At 40.1% G+C, this 16,848-nt stretch overlaps 1 protein-coding gene across 1 annotated transcript in view; it reads left to right on the top strand.

Annotated features, from left to right (window-relative positions):
• Positions 1-16,848, top strand: part of XRN2 (5'-3' exoribonuclease 2) — a 51,810-nt gene that overhangs the window by 24,730 nt on the left and 10,232 nt on the right. Inside the window, exons 20-28 of the mRNA XM_076335256.1 lie at positions 129-201; positions 3,043-3,126; positions 3,951-4,048; positions 4,133-4,212; positions 6,064-6,120; positions 8,216-8,284; positions 8,383-8,517; positions 9,895-10,022; positions 15,617-15,677. Coding sequence (XP_076191371.1) covers positions 129-201; positions 3,043-3,126; positions 3,951-4,048; positions 4,133-4,212; positions 6,064-6,120; positions 8,216-8,284; positions 8,383-8,517; positions 9,895-10,022; positions 15,617-15,677 — 785 coding nt within the window. The remainder of the gene's footprint in view (positions 1-128; positions 202-3,042; positions 3,127-3,950; positions 4,049-4,132; positions 4,213-6,063; positions 6,121-8,215; positions 8,285-8,382; positions 8,518-9,894; positions 10,023-15,616; positions 15,678-16,848) is intronic.

The following is a 16,848-nucleotide window of genomic DNA, read 5'->3' as shown; positions in this document are numbered from 1 at the left end:
GTCAAAGTTCTTTGCATCCTCCTTAGCTTTGTGTTTGCTCGCCCTCCGCGAAGTACAGTACTACATGGCATTCTGAATCAACTTCGTAATTGGCTTTAATGATTTTTTAAAAATTTTCTCAATTACAGGAATCAAGCATAATTGACTTCTACCCTGAAGATTTCGCTATTGATTTAAATGGGAAGAAATACGCTTGGCAAGGTGAAATTTCAACTGGTTTTTTTTTTTTTTGAGCTATAGTATACTGACCTTAGTCTTAATAATCTATGTAAAAATAGGAAGAAAATGGAAAATTATCTTAGTGAGATAATGACGCACCAAGTCACACAGGTAACTTGTGTTACTTGGTGTGGGGGAGAAGTATTTTGCAGCAGGTATATTTTTGAAAAGAAATTTGTATGAAGAACAAATTATGGTTCAGTAACTGATTTAGGATTGGCAATGATTAGTAGTAATTTCAGCAGTCATTCTAGATTTGTTAATTTGTCCTGAACTAGATTAATCATTTTTCTATTTTTATCAACCTTGCTGTGTAATTGTCTTTTGTCTCCTTTGCATTTAATTAATGGATCTTGTTCTGTTCAATCAGTGGCTCATTAGTACCTTGTGAAAAATGCTTTGGGGAATATAGAAATATTTGGATGCATACAAAGAATGAACAAACAGATACAGTATTTAATGCAGCTTCTTCTTTCTCTAGAGAATATTAATTTTAAAGGTCTGCCAAATTTTGTATCTGGTATTCAGCCAAGAGTGTAACATCTCAATTATAGGTATAAATAATTATTTGGGCACAAAATGAAACACATGAAATTCCATCTGAGCATAAGAAAGCACATTTTTACTGTGAGGGTGGTCAGGCACTGGAACACGTTGCCCAGAGAGGTTGTGGAGTCTCTGTCCTTGGAGATACTCCAAACCCAGCTGGACATGGTCCTGGGCAACCTGCTCGGGGCGACCTGAGCAGCCCATGACCGTGCTGGAGCAGAGGGGGATACTAGATGATCTCCAGAGATTCCTGTGGGCATCAACGATTCTGTGATTCTTCCCCCACGTCAGCGCACCCATGTTTTGAAATAGCCAGTTAGACACACGAGTACGTTACTCGGGACAGTGTTCCAATTTCAAAGAGAATATTCCTAGGTATTATGAGACGTGTTGCGTAGCAGGTTTTCCCTCTGTAACTTGAAGCCCTTTCTTACCCCTAGTGTAATTCTGGCAACTTCCCTTAGTCCTTTTGTCCAGTTATAAAATCTACAGTCTAAAGCGGTAATGTTTTAAGTAGCTCCCGCATGCTTTCAATAGCCTGTAACGTTACTTTTGATTCGTTTAATGCTTAATTGCATTATAAGCTCTTTGTTTTGGAATAACATCTGGAATTCTCATGCTTAAAATGCAGTTGTGAAACAAGAAATATTTTTCCAAGCTGGAAGTACAGACTATCTCTGTTAAAAAGCATCTAGTATACCTTATCCTCTTAATGAAATGTTTGAAGAGTTTTCCTTTTAGAGATGTGATTATGTTTCTGAAAGCTCAGCATTGATCCTTTTTGCAGTCTCCTGGGTTATGAACATTTCCTGTTTTGTTGTCATTCCACCATTCCAGTGTGTTGTGAAGGTGAAAAGAAATTGTTTGTTTTCCAGGGTAGGCTTATCGCTGTTTCCCTTCACAAGTAGTTATGTTCCAGCTGAAATTTGAACATGGCTGGGGTCTGGTGCTGTCCTTGATAAAGCAGTAGTCAGTCTGCGTGAAGATTATCCTCATGCTTCATAAGCAGGGACAGTGCAGATTTCTTGTTTGGTGAGGTTGGCAACAGCAGGCTGTACAGCTCTGCTCCTCATTATTTTACAGTAGGCTAAATAATAGTCTGATTCAGTTAAACTTCTGACATATTTAACATTTTATTTGTGGCTTGTTCCAAACTGGTTTTGTTAGGAGAAAGTATGAGCTTCTGGTGTAATTACACTTAAGGTAAATTTTTAGGTTGTCCCCTTTCCTTCAGCTCCAGGACAATAGTATTTGTTTTAATAAAGCCATGTAAAGATCTAACTTCTGAAGCAAAAGTGTTTCAGGCAGATCAAGTTTTAGATCAGGAATCTAAGTCTGTGGAAGTCCAAAGTCTCTGTGAACGTTGTACCTTAGAGTGATGACAAATGTGTCTGAGATCTGCCTGCCAGTAGACCTGGTACAGGCACAAATAGGAAACTATGAATATCGGTTTAGTAGAAAGCCTTTGCTGTCATCTTTGTCAGAAAAAGCTCTAGTGTTCATGGTAAAGGAAATAAAATAAAAACTAAAATAATAACTCCAGATTCCAACTGATAATAAGGGTGACAGAAGTAAATCTTCGAATTTTCATGGTAAATTTCTTAGTGCTTTTTCAGATTTTATAATAGAAGAAAACATATACTGGAGCATACCAGGGAAGGCTATTCTCCAGCTTCATATCACTCAATATGATTAAGAGTGGGCTGTGAGACATGCTACTTAGTGAGGGATTTTGATCCTGAGAGGAGCCTCCGTGTTATCTCGGACTAAAATTAATAGCTGGTATGAATAGTCCCTGATGGATAATATCTGTATCACCTCATCGCTGAACTTGGGGTGATTTCTTCCATTGTTGTCTCTTCATAAATTAATTTGAATGAAGTAGCATTGAGCTCTGTCAGGGGAGCAAATGAGACAAATAATGACTGTCTTGCTGAGCTCATGTTGTCCCTAAATGAGGCAGGTGTGGGTAGCGGTTACTGCTTCCCAGTGCCTACCCAGGACTGGGGAGGAGGAGGATGGAGGGGTGCATGGAGATGAGCTTACCTTTTCAACCTGCACTGCTGCTGAACTATTTCTCTCTAAACAGCCTGCAGGGTCACAGCCTCTGAAAATGTAGGGTTTTCTTTTCTGTGACTGATGCAACAGTTGCTTCTCGGGTAAAGAATCTATTGGAGCTTTGGAGCTTTCCATCCTGGTGTCTGGGGTTTTTGTTTGGTTTTGGTTTTTTTTTTTTCCAACAAGAGTGAAAAAATAATGTTTTGGTTTTACTAGGTGTTGCGTTATTGCCGTTCGTTGATGAGCGACGCCTTAGAGCTGCCCTGGAAGAAGTCTACCCTGACCTCACTCCTGAAGAAAGTAAGAATTGTGATATTTTGTTGCGATTGTGATGTATTCGCTATGACTTGTTGTATACTGTGTTTCACCCTAAATGAGCAAGGTATAATAGATGTTTTCTTGGATTGAATTACGGCAGGCTGTAGCCTCTTCTCCATGGATGGTGCTGGTAATTAGAATGATCCTCAATGGGTTTGTTTTTGTAGCTTTCACTTACTTTTATTTTACTGAAGTAGACCTGCATAAGACTTAACCTGAAAATTAGATGGCAGCTTAATCGTATGAAAAGCTTCTACCAGTATACACTGTCAAAGTACTTGTTAGATGAATATGTTGCAATCAAAAGACTAAACTCTGTTTCCAAGGTTAGAGTTGATGGTAAAACTTGATAGGTGTATTGGCTGTTCTCTGACCAGTAGGCTGGCTGTGCCCAGTTACGATATGTGAAACTTCATGTTCAGCTTATATAGGCAAATGTACGTGTTACTTTCTCCATTGTACAAAAATAATAGCTGGTTCTTGTAGGTAAAGCTGTGGGGGAGGTATAGGGTTTTTTCAGCCTATCTGTGTCTTCAGCATTACTCTGTTCTAAATTCGAGATTCCTCCCATTGAGCACAAGATTCCCGTTGTTTTGCTGTCTGCCACTACCCTCGTGACCAGAGGCATCCTGTTCTGGGCAGAGACACTGTCTTTCCAACACTCTCAAGAAATGTTCAAAGCTTCCTGCTAAATCACAATGAAGCGTTCCTTCTGTGGAGACGTGGACAGGGTGGTGTGTTGGTCTGCTGTATTCCTTCCTTCCCTCTTTGCTCTGAACTCATCCTGTTCCCTTCGTCTTTTCTAGGCAGAAGAAATAGCCTTGGTGGTGATGTTCTCTTTGTTGGAAAACACCATCCTCTCTGTGACTTTATTGTGGAACAGTACAAGACCAAAAATACAGAGGTAGGTTGTACTTGTTCTTAAGGGATTGTGTAAATGGTTCAGGTCCAATAAAGTGCTTCAGCTGAAAAATTATTTTTTCCATAGCCAGTGGATATACCCCCAGAGCTGTGCCATGGAATCCAGGGAAAGCTTACATTGAATGAAAATGCTGTTCTTCCAGATCAGTGAGTATGGCTTTTGGTGTGGGTTGTTTGATGCTAAAGGACGTTTCCTTCAGTTATGTCTGCATTTAAATAAAAATCTCTTTGTGCCCACAATGAGAAACCTAAAACTCCTGACAAGGCAATGCATTTAGTTCTGGGGCTAAACATGCTTTCCGCTAGGTTTCATAGTAGGTGTGTATTATCATCAGTATATGTAAAAAACCAAGCAAGTAAAACTTTCATTCTACGATCTTTTTTTTTCCAGAATTAGGCTTTTAAAGCAGCATGAGAAATCTTTAAAATGCTCTGTGTGTTTAATTGCTGATGAATCTTTTTATTTGTTTGTCGTTTCATCTATGGAAGACTGATTTTTATGTATTTAGTAATGTTTGAACTTTAATAGGTAAACAGGGCCTATATAATAAAAGTAGTTGTGATCACTGGCCTTATTCAGTAAGATCATGTTGTTTTGGCCTCTTTGCTTTTGTATGAATGTTAATTTAATGCAGTCTGATGTAACTTCCAATAGTGCATGCTGTTTAAAAAAAAACAAAACAACTTTGCTTTCTATATGCTAATCTTAATTGCATTAAAGAAAAATCCAGATAGAGATATATTTTTGCTATTTTCCATTTAGGCTATAGCACTAAATTCAGGACTGTTACCAGCTACATGTACAAAAAATGCTAATATCTTTTGTTTTCTAGATAATGCATTTAGTTTGAGAAATTATCAGTGTAATCTTCGCATTGTAGGATATGCATTCATTTATCTAACTTTGCTTAGAGGCATAAGCAGGTGTTCAGTAACTCATTTGCATTAAATGCACAAGGACTCCGATTTTGTTGGACAGATAATGTATCCTAGGTCACACTCGCTAATATACATTTCTCTATTCTTGTCATGGCTTGTGAAGAATATGAGCAACTCAGAGCTGTTCTTGGAGGGAATAGCAATGCAGGAAAAAGAAAACTCTTCTGGCATTGTCTTCCCTAGATAGGACGTGAGAAATGGATATTTTTTTTTTTTAACCTAGAGAAGTAGTTTGCTAGGAATTCTGTGAAGATGAGCAGGCATTTATATTGCCACTTCAAAATAAGTCTTACTTTGCTAAAAAGATTTGGATCAAATTCAGCCAGCATGTGTACAGTTTGTGACCTCTGTGTGTCACATGGGTCTGTGACAGTTGTGCGCAGTAGGGTGAACGGAGGAATCTGGTTTCTGATTGATAAGAGTAATTTTCTCAAGCGTGGTGTTTGTCTGCTTGAATTGGAGGGGTAAAGTTTTCTGGAGGAAAGAAGGAAAGGGTTAAGATGCAACTGCATGTCAGCCTATTAAATCTCAGTTAGAAAGGAGACTCTTTAAGTGCTGTGTAAAACAGCTGCTAAATTTTATTTATTTATTTATTTTTTACTTCAAAGCCTTTTTCTTTTTCTTCCTAGTGAAGCAGGTTTGCGTCTTCATGGTGTCTGCATGTGTGTCTGTCTCTCTGGTCTTCTCCTGCCCTCTTAGAACCTGTTGGCTTGTTATAGTCAAACCCTAGCAGTACGGGGGGGCTCCCGAGGTGCAGAATAGTACTAAGGTTTGTAAACAGGCCGCTGGGTAGTGGGAAGCGTGTGAACCCACTGTTAGACACTAGAGAATCCACACAGATCAGCTGCAAAAGTAATGACATTCAGAAATAAGGATTCAGTAATTCCATTGCTTATAGAAGTATTTGATTTAGGGGGAAGGCAAGTTAATTTTGAAATCACTTTTATGTGTCGCAGGCTTAGTTGACAGAGGAACGGGAGTGGTATCAACAGAGAAAGTGGAGCAAATGTTGAGAGATATGTTACGTGACGTTTTGACAGAGGTTTTTCTCTTTACCAGGACGGTGGAGTCTCCTGTTCCAGTGCTGCGTGATCTTGCACAAAATTCTGCAGTCAGGTAAGTAAACTCTGGGGTTTAATGCAATGGCATACAAAATACAGCAATCAAGACTCAGTTTATTCTGGTGTTTTGTGTTGTTGAATTTGCAACAGAATCCATCTCTTAATAAAATTGAAGCTTTTACTTTAAACGTTTCTGGTTTTCTGTGAGAATTGAATCCAAGATACTATGTTGTAACACAGCGGGCTTGGGTTAGGGTGGTTAAGCAGAGTGTGTAGTGGCGTGCCTTGCAGAGATGTCCGAAATGGTCGTTTCTCAGTGCACCAAACCCAGTGTGTTTCATCCCTTCAGAAATACCTCATCTTTCCTGCCATTGCTTTTCTGCTTGCTCTCTGTTGGGACTTCTGGGTCTTTGGCAAGAAAAGAGCAACACCTACAGAACTTGATAGTCTGTATCAAGCCTTTTAAATTAAAGAAAACCAAACGTTCATGAGAGCAGCCTCCAAGACAGAATTGGGTATTGATTGAAAGCCCTCCAGCTTTTGATTTTTGCCTCTTGGATTTTTATCCAATTTTATTACTAGCAATTCCCAGAGGATGCCTGAGAATATAAGCTTCATGTCTTTAAGAAATAAAGGAGTAATACTAACTTTGCCTGAATGTGATGTTTGGGAGAATAAAAAGAAACTTCATAATGAATAAAAAACAATGCAGGGTTTCCAAGAGTAAATCTTGTGGCCACGGAAGATTTTAATTACTCTTGCACTTTACAGCAAATTTCGGTAGATCTGGTGTGTTGTATGTCATTCTCACTTAATTTGGCACAGTATAATAGGTATGTAATGCTTGAGCCTATAACCTTTCACTTCTTGAGCCACATAAGATACTTGAGACACTGAAAATCACTTGTGATCTGTCTGCATAATTTTTTCATCCAAGGAGGCATAACTTGGTTCAACTAGAACAACTATCTATAGGCAGTAAGAAATGCTAAGTTGTGGCTTGTCAGGATATTGTAGAAAGGATGTTCTGAAATGGGGATTTGGTTACTTTGAGTGATGAGTTAAAGGTAGTTTTTGGCTTTCCATCTGCCACTGTCAGGAGGTTTGAATTGTTTTACGCTTCTGTCCATTTCTCTATTGCAAGGATTTTTCTTCCTGTCTTTTGAGATAGTATGAGCAGTCATGATTCTGCTCTTCAGTTCTTGTGGCTTTGGCTGAATTTTCCAGGGGACCGTTATTCTCTTTCCTTCGAGTCTCATTCATTCTCTGTGCTGAAAAACAGATGTATTTCAGCTGGAAGAGTGAGATTATTCTGCTTAGCTGTTTGCTTTTATCTTTCTTGGCATCCCAAGCATTCTTCTATATCAAATGGTAGGTAGTGAGAGGACAGGAAGCAGGTTGGTACTGTGTACTTCAAACATATCCCCGGTGGGACCTACCTGACACCTGGATACTTACACCAGGAGATTGGAATTGCTAGGAGTGTGGATGAATTTTCCTAGAGCAAACCCAAACTGCTATATAATGCATTGTACCAGCAGAAATTATGCTTTCAGGCACTTCTTGCTCTATTGCTATTTAGTTTGTCTAATACTAGACAGCTCAAAATGCAGGGTCTGCGAGATGTCGCTGAAAATAGGTGTGTATCCCTCCACGGGAACTGCATGCAACTGCAAAGCCGCCTTTCAGCATAAAAACTCCCTGGCCGAGGAAACCCCACTTCTAAGTTTTGTACACTTTTGACTAGACTGCATAGCAAGCTGGTATCCTTCCTGTCTATGCTGTGGCAGCCTTTGAACTTGATGAAGTACAATCAGTGCTTCGACTAGAGGATTTGTACTCAAGGGTCTGCAGAAGATACTTTCATTACCGTACATAGGACTAACTGCTTTCTAGACATTAAACTTTCTTTTGGACTGGCTATTGATACAGGGGAGGAAAAAGGTCACCCTGTGGAAATAATTGAGACATCCAAGTCCAATATAGTCAGTATATCCATGTGCAAGAAATGCACTTTGCAGTTTAAGTCGTGGGTTCTTGAATCTTATCTTTTCTGTTGTGTACATCACTGTTAATAAAGCAGCAATTACTTTTTAATCTTGCTTGTCTTAATTATCAAGTAAACCTAATCCTCAAATACTTTCTCCTAGTATCTCTTTCAAAGATCCACAATTTGATGAGGACTTTGTTTTCAAGGCTATAGTGCTACCTGGTGCAAAGTAAGTATCAGTTGTCAGTTTTCAAATAATTACATGTTCTTTCATTGTTCTGAGTATTTGCTCTGATAAGTGTTTATGGAACTATTTTTAATATTAAGGAAACCTGCTCCAGTTCTGAAGCCAGGAGACTGGGAAAAAACCAACAACGATGGCAGGCCTTGGAGACCGCAGCTTAATTTTAACCGAGACAGAAAACCAGTCCATTTGGACCAGTCAGCGTTTAGAACTTTAGGGTAAGACTGGTGGCATTGTTACTGACTACCTTGCTGAGATGGCTATACTTGTTTATTGCTTTTTTAATTAAAAAAAAAAAAGGGGGTGGGGGTGGACTGTCAGGAGATTAGGTGCTGGTGTTCCATGATGGAAACTTTGGCATGTGATATTTAAATTCAGTATTGATGATGATAATTTTGCAGTAATGCCTTGCATTCTTCTTGATTGGGGGGAGATTCTACTAAATATTTCTAACTAGCTTTCCCACTGTTTTTTTTTTCAACTTGTTGGGTGGTTACTTGCTTGAATTACAGAAGGTACAGTAAGAATATTGCACACAAGTGATAATTAAGACTATTATGAAGACCAGAATGTCTTTTATGCAGACCAGAATGTCTTTTATGCTTTTAAAAATGAAGAAGTTTTAAAAACCCTTGTATGAAGCACGTGTTACACCATACAATCTGTTTCATTGTCACTTTTCAAGGCATTGCCACAGTCAGTTTTTATTAGTTCTCCAAAAGTCCAAGTAACTTTCTCAGGTGCTGCATACGAGAATGCTTCTGAGCACAGGGTGAGAGAATGAGCTGGGGTTATGTATTACAGATAAAATGAAATGTTTTTCCTTACTGGGGAGGGCAAGGAGACATATGTTTATCAGAGCCAGAAAAGAGAATGTTTTAAAGGAGATTGTATTACTAGCAAATAAAAGTAAACTCTGTGAGCAACTGAACACGAGTGTCTCTTTAGGAAGAGAAAATACTTTCTTCTTCATCTTATGGCTCTGGAGGAGCTGGAAGAAGAAAAAGTAACACCCTTCCCTCCATTCGTATGTTGGAAAGCATAATTCCAGTGCTATGCTTGTGAACTATCTTCTGTTCTTCCATGTCATGGTTATTAAAAAAAAAAAAAAGTATAGCTGCATTATTGATCACACATGATGTCTCATTAAATTGCTGTCCAGGGTGGCAGACACCACAAGCATCAAAGTCTTAATGCGAATGTAGTTCTGCACAGGAAAAACAGCAAAGGCCTGGCAAACATTGACACATCGATATTTGCAGATCCCACATCTGTCTCATCAGGAAATGTGACAGCAGTTCAGTTTTACTGAACTCTTACACAGTTTGCAGGAAATACATGTTTTTCTGCTTATTGTGGCTTGCTATAGAAACTTCCGAATTTTTGCTGGGACCAGCTCACAAAGCGTGTGCTTTGTGCGTGGTGTGCCTGGGACCCTGATCTGTAAGCGAGTCACCGCGTTGTGCTTGTGCACACCTCCACTGACGCACTGGGGAGAGCTGGGGTGTTTGATGGGCTGGGTAGCAGCTGTGCTGTAACGTGGCATTCATAAAAACATCCTATTCTTTTTCCTTTCCATTTCTTACACATAACAGCCATACGATGCCAAGGGAAAGAGGGATGCCAGGAATGTATGCCAATGCAGTACCCCTTGGAACTTACGGGAGCCCGTACACCAGGCCGCTTCTGACTGGGCAGCAGCAGATTCCTAAATTGTTGTCAAGTAAGTGGGTTCTGCTTTCTACATTTCAGAGTTTGAAAAATATTACGGTTTCATTTTGGTCTGTTGCACTATTAAAAATAAAAAGTGGATTCAGGCATCCGTCTTCATTAACCTTGTGTCTCTCTTCTCTATTGCTCTTCCTTTATGGAATTGCTGCAGTGAAATGTACTAAAATGTAATTATGTGCCTGTAAGTGGGATCCCATCTTGAATACTGCATCCAGTATTCAAATGCAATAGGAAAAATAGCACTTTGTCTACTAAGGGTTCCTAGTGTCTGTTATCTGGAACATATTCAGTGTGTGGCTGAATCTCAACATCACCAGCATCAGCAGACTTAGTAGAAGCTTGGTGCTTTGTGTCTGAAGAGAACAACAAGAGGAGGATGCCGGCCACAGAAAATAATTAATGCACAAGGCATGGTGGCAGATCAGGAGAGATTGTAGGACTGACAGAAGAGCCTGTGGTTCGTGCTGAGATGCCAGACTGAACCAAAATTGCTAATTCACAGTCCTGTATTGGCTTCTCCTGCCTGCGGTAGGTGTTGCAACTTCTGGCAAAGAGGTGGTAGGAGATGGTCAGTAGGTCAGGGATGCCGCTGCTGTTGGCTTGGTGAACAAGTGGGTCACTGGAAGGGGTGAGATAAATCCTGTGTGACCTGAAGTGGAGTTCTTCATCCTGGGAAGGAAGTGCTTGTGCGAAGGGCTCCCAAAAAGGATGCTAGTTAAGAGTCCTGTCTCTTCGCCTGTGATCACGAGCTGCATTTCTGTAATGGTGGGATTGAGACGGGGGAAACATGGCTAAACTGCCTAATAAGGTGCTTTAAAGTAAGAAGTTCTCACTGTTCAGCTGGATTCTTGCAATATTGAATTATGCAAGTGTTTGAAGTTTAAACAGCTGACACAGATAAAGTTTGAACTCCAACATTTTGTCGCATATAGAAGACCAGATTACTGCATAGTGAAGCTGTCAGCCTTTTTATACTTTACTTGCATTTTTGCCGCATATGAAACAGCGAATAAATAATATCGATGGCCATTCTGAATTAAACTTAATGTCCGACCCCAAAAGTGTAGTTGAGTAGTGGGTGCAGAAGCTTTCTTGTGTGAGGAATCAGATTGGTTTAAGTGGAGAGACGGATTGAATATGAGAGCCTGGAGCTATTAACTTTGATTAGAGGAAAACAAGTGTTTGGTTGTTTTGTTTGGGTTTTTTTTTTAACAAACAGGAAATATGATCTAAAAAGAAGAGTGTGGGGAATGGGAAGGCAGAACTACCAGACAGGCATCACATTTTTGTATTAATCTCCAAAAAGAGAGTCTGCATGGTTTTGGGGAGAGAGAAAGTATTCGTGAGCTCATCAGTCCCTATACCGCTGTTCAAGTCTTCTGAAGCTCGAGTCTTGGCACTTTGTGGGAAATTATTTCAAAGCAGTTTTCTCTGCCTTACGTACATGGAGCTGATCTTGCCAATTAGGTACTTAGAAAGCTCTCGTGCTCATGGCATCTGAGCACCTTGTGTTGTATAGGAAGCACTCCACATGCAAATATGCCCCAATGCCATCATTCTTTCAAATTGAGGAGGCTTGAATCCACTGATCGATATGAAATCCCAGTCCATCTGTTGGCCTCAGAAAAACTGTCTGGTGGCTTTCTTTCACACATCCCTTCCTCCCCTCATTGCCTGCTCCTTCCTCACCCTCAAATTGCCTCGGGCATCCCCAGTTGCTGTTCTGCAGGTGTGCCTGGCAAATCTGAAAGCAAGGTGCTCTTTTTTTTTTTCTTTTTCTTTCTCTTGTTGTGCCACTTTCCTTAATGTTGGTTTTTCCATTAGGCAAAGGTTGATCTTGTGCTTTCCTGTTCGTCCAACAGAAAGAGGTGCCAGGTCAACCTGCTGGTCCTGGTCCCTCCAGCCGCCGTTGTGGCGTGCTGCTTCGTGCGCTGCTGGCAGTCGTCGTACAAAGGCTTTTTCACAAAGCAGGGGTTGTGTGCCTGCTGTTGCTCTCCAGGGCTCTTCATCCCAGAGTCGAGAAGCTGGTTCCTGGCACTCTCTGTTTTCATGGGACACCGCAGTGCAACATGCTGCGAATGTATTCTTTGTCAGTTAATTTTGTTGTGTTTCTCCTCCTCTTCTACTAACGATACCAAGCTGTCCTAGGAGATTAGTCTTAAACTCTAATTAACTTGTGATTTAAACTGACTGCAATGTGAAGTCTTTACAACTAACTACAGTGGCGGTTGACTTAATCAATGCCAAGTGGCCGTCTGTGTCTTAACTCCTCTTTTACCAGGCAGAGACCCTGGTAAAAGGGTTAAACCCTTGCTTAAACCCTTGTTAGAAGAATACCTCCAAGTGTCGTAGCCCCAAATTTCTGCTGAAATCAGTCTTTGTGACATTCATGCTGAAGGATGCTTTTGCAAATGGGACCACATCCGGACACTGTAACACATCCTGGATTATGGATTGTGCAGCTTGAGTGTGAAGCAAACCTGTCAAGATGGGAGTGTGTCAGCAACTCTCTGAACCCCACTGCAGTTGGTGGTGGTCACCTTATTGAACAGGAACAGTCTGCATGGACAGTGCGTTTGCTCCAATGGAAGTTTGTGGTCAGAATTGAGCACCTGGGCCAATTTCACCCAGACAGCGTTCTGTCGAGGAGTACCAAAAGGTGTTCCTGGATCTGGCAGCACAGCTATCTTCTTGCCTTTTGCAGTTACCCCCTTCAGTTCAAGCACAAATGTCTCTGTCAAAGCACAGATATCTTGGACTAGAAAATCAAATTAGAAGGAATGGGAAGGCATATGCTGAGTTTTCTTAATGGGGGCGGGTTATCACTTGTGTCAAAGTCACGTTCGTCAGCTGTATAATTGTGAGAGAACAGCTGTATGTTGTGGCATAATTGGATTGGGAAGCATCCGGAACACACACGTTCCTGAAAAACTAGAGCTGATGTGGTTAAAATTCCCACGTTTTGTGAGATTGATGCAGAGCAACTTTTCGGTTTATGTATTATGTTTTTATATGTACGATGAAGTAAAATTAGACTCCAGAAGGGCAATGCGGTCGACCAAAGTGCCATCTCTTCCTCAAGAACCTGCTGTGGGTGTTCCTTAGTGTTGTTCTCTGATTTGACTTTGATGTGCCAATTTTCAGTTGATGAATAATTGTCTGTGCTGATAACTTGGGGAGTCAAGTGCAGTATGGCAGTACTCTCTGAATGGCATATTTGGTTTCTGCAGCACAGGGTATCTGATTTATGACTTTCATTTCAGTCAGTAAACTTGTCAATTAGCTGCATTTGAAAAGTGATTTTGATTAGCGCAATCAGTAAACACAAAATCTCGTCTTTGATTGCCACACTGATTAGATAAATTGTTACTTGAGGAGCTGCTAGAGAAGGCAGTTTATTTGGCCTTATAGCTCTAGGAAATGCCTAAGTTTTGAAGACTGAAGAAAATATTAATTGTCATTTCTTCTCCGATTTCGTACCTTTTTGAAGTGCAATTCACTGCTTCAAGCTTTTTCCCTCAAAGATTGTTCTCTGTCGGAGCCATTCAAATGAATAGTAATAAGGTGGCTTTAAACATTTTTACGATGATTTTATTAAACTCTTTCTTAAACTGTTCCCTACAGCTGCAAAAAGGTGTGGTTACAGCAGGAGAGCTGGGTCCTTTCTTTTTCAGATGGAGAGAGAGTGATTAAATAGGACACATGTTTTTAACTAGCCCTTAAGCAGGGGTCTGTATGAATGGGAAACACTGTACCAGGGCGAGACCAGCATCATCTCCCTGGGTTTCTCACTAGGGCACCATTTGACCCTGGCAGTGGAATGGAAAACGTGTTAATAAACTTCAATTAAAATGTGACGTTCTGACCAGGGAGGGAGAGACTGTGTTAGTCTGTATAATTGTCCGGACACTTGGGGGTCTTGCCTAGCTCAGCCTGCACAGAGGAGAAGGGTGGGGGAAACATGGCCGTTATTCTTCCTGGAATATAGGTTTTTTTTCTGGAAGTTTGTGTCTCCCAGCAAGCAAAAGGAGAACTGAGCCAGGCCTAGGACACCTGCAGGTCTAAATAAATAAAATACAGCGTGTACCCCTCTGCAGCTCAGGCCATTGCTGGGCTGGGTGGGCTGGATTAGCTCTGCCCAGAGGAGGCCCAGGCGGGAACAGCGGAGCTGCTGGGGATCAGAATTTATCTCCCCTGATGAAACGGTGTTATCTTCAATGGGGCTGCCCGCACCCTCCCCTGCGCGCTCGAGTGCTGCCGTGAAAGGTTTCTGTCCGGGTCAGACCATTACAGCCTGCAGACAATCCAGCCAGAGTTAGGAGAGAGGCACAGATTTTTTTTTTTTTCTTTCCCCTCTAGGTTTTTTTTTTTCCCCCCTTTTCTTTCAAATTATTGCAAAGCTTTAGTGTACTTGAATATTGGCAGTTTAACAGGGCGTTACTGTCCCATCGCAGTACATCCATTAGACAACTTCTGGAACCAGCTGTTGAAATTAGGTCACACTTAAACACCATTGAAAATAATCAAAGGTGTCACTGAAACTGAAGCTTTTGATTGATGCACAATTCGAGTGTTGTGGACTGACTGGGGAGCTATTGATTAGCTGCTTCTTTTATCCTGTTTACTGACCAGTTTATTTAGAAGAACAACAACTGTTTAATTGCATGGCCTGTTAAAGCAATGTTGTTACTGCTACGTCTTTGTAAAGAGTTAGTTTGGGTAGAAGAAACAATTGAGAAGTGGGTGGTCTTTTTCACTGCAGTTTCTTATAACTGCAGTGCTAGGTCTCTGGCCAGGTTTTTACCCGAAAAGGTTTAATTCAGTCTCATTACATTATCGGAGAGATCATTAAGAGATTTTTTTTTATTATATTATAGATTATTATATTGTCTAGGTTAACTTCTAAATATATTTTTACAATCTTTAAATATATCCTAAATATAACTATATATATATTTAAACGTGAATAAAGTGGAACTGTTCACTTTATTACGTGCTCTTGGCCGTTCTTTTAGTTTGCTTTATAGAATAACTTAGCCTAATCAGAGGGATACTTACACATATTTTGAGTATTCAATACTTGTTGCTCACAGACATGGTGTGTTATGATGATGACACAGCGGTGTGTGTGTGTGTATGTATCTATTTTTTCATATAGTGTAGTGATGAATGTACTTGTAAGAAATGTAAACATTAAATGAAGTCTTCAGTCGTTATGGTAACAGACATGGTTTTGCATTTTTAAAAATTCAAGAGAAGATACCTGTGAGGTGTCCAAGCACTAACCAATGCTAGTTCTAGCGATTAAAATTTATTCTTCTTATAACTTGAAGCTTATTGGACCTAATAAAAAAAAAAAAGTTGCCTTTTATTAGTTAATACTAAGCTTGCCACCGATGGACATAAGGGCTCTATCAAAATCAGCAATAGTAACCAGCGACTTGGTGAAATGTATTTGGTAGTACATCCAGTTTGAGCTTTTCTGTTTGACTTCTTAAAACAAGTAGTTCTCAGGCATGTGGAAGAGCACAGTTCTTTAAGTATACTTGCTCTTTTTTTATTTTAACGTTTTGTTTTACCCTCTAGATCTTAGACCCCAGGAGTCTTGGCGAGGTCCTACACCCTTGTTTCAACAGACGCCACAAAGGTAAGGCAGGAGGGATTGAAGTTTTGTAAAATGTGGCCGGGAGGGTGTACTTGGTTCTGCCAGGCTTCCCAACTTTTTTTTCCCTCTTTGTTTTGGACTTTGTTGTTTAAATTTGTTGAAATCATGCTGTACAGCAGGGTTTTTTTAAGTTAATTAATGTCCATGATTTATTTATATTTTGTGAGCGCACGATGTGGTGTTCATCCTTTAAAAGGCTTTGAGTACTTTGTATTTTTAAAAAAAGGCAAAACCACTTTCCATTAAAACTCAGACTTCAAAATTAACTTTACTGTTGGTGCTTTGGTACCGTTCTTGGTTCTTTGGCCTTTATCTTATTGAAGCTTTTGAGATACTATGAAATTGAACACAGAGAGCTTAAAACTGCATTAGATTTTGGACAGGCTAAACAAATTTCTTTTTAGGAGGGCTGTGGAGCTTAATGAGGCATAACTAATGGTGTTCCACTTTTATCATTTCTGTGCCGCAACCGCAGCATTAGTACAGACTAGCCATTGATTCTTGCTACAAACCTCTTGAAGTCCTAATCAGCTTCTTTGGTACAAGTTTTTCAGGCCTGACAAGCCTATTGTAGGGCAGTGTCACTGTAGGTCAGTAGTTATTAGTTGCCACTGAAAACAGTTTCTTTAACTACTTAAGACTGAACTGAATTAAATGCAGAAGGGACTCAGGGAAGGATTATGGAATCTGCAGCCCAATAAGTGCCATCGAATAGAAGGAATGTGACATGGTTTGATAATAAGGGATGTTTTACATGCGTTCCTTCATTGATAGGTTGTATGTCCTTAAGTCAGATGGACTTTATAAACTCCAGCATACCTGTGAAAGCTATGAATAATGATATTTATTTATATTTATGGAGGAATGAGAGCGTATGCGAGATCTTTGAAGTTTCTGCTCTGAGGCACAACTCTTTCTTTTTTCATGGTTTTATTTGCAAATGTTAACCATTGAAAATATCAGCTTTGGGAGAATTTATTGAGCTCTCCGCAATCACGCTTTCCATGGCAACCATTTTGATCCCTATTGAAATAAGTCCAGCTCCCTTGTCCTGTGCCACATCAATGTGGAATATTGCATTATAAATGAATCTTGCGTTACAAACTTTAATATTACTTTGTCCCTGGGACAAAGCTATTCCCAAACCTTAATT

Source organism: Aptenodytes patagonicus, chromosome 3 (assembly GCF_965638725.1).
Source record: "Aptenodytes patagonicus chromosome 3, bAptPat1.pri.cur, whole genome shotgun sequence".
Lineage (NCBI taxonomy): Eukaryota > Metazoa > Chordata > Aves > Sphenisciformes > Spheniscidae > Aptenodytes > Aptenodytes patagonicus.
Note: the sequence above shows the minus strand (reverse complement) of the source record. Positions and strands in the feature narration are given on the sequence as shown.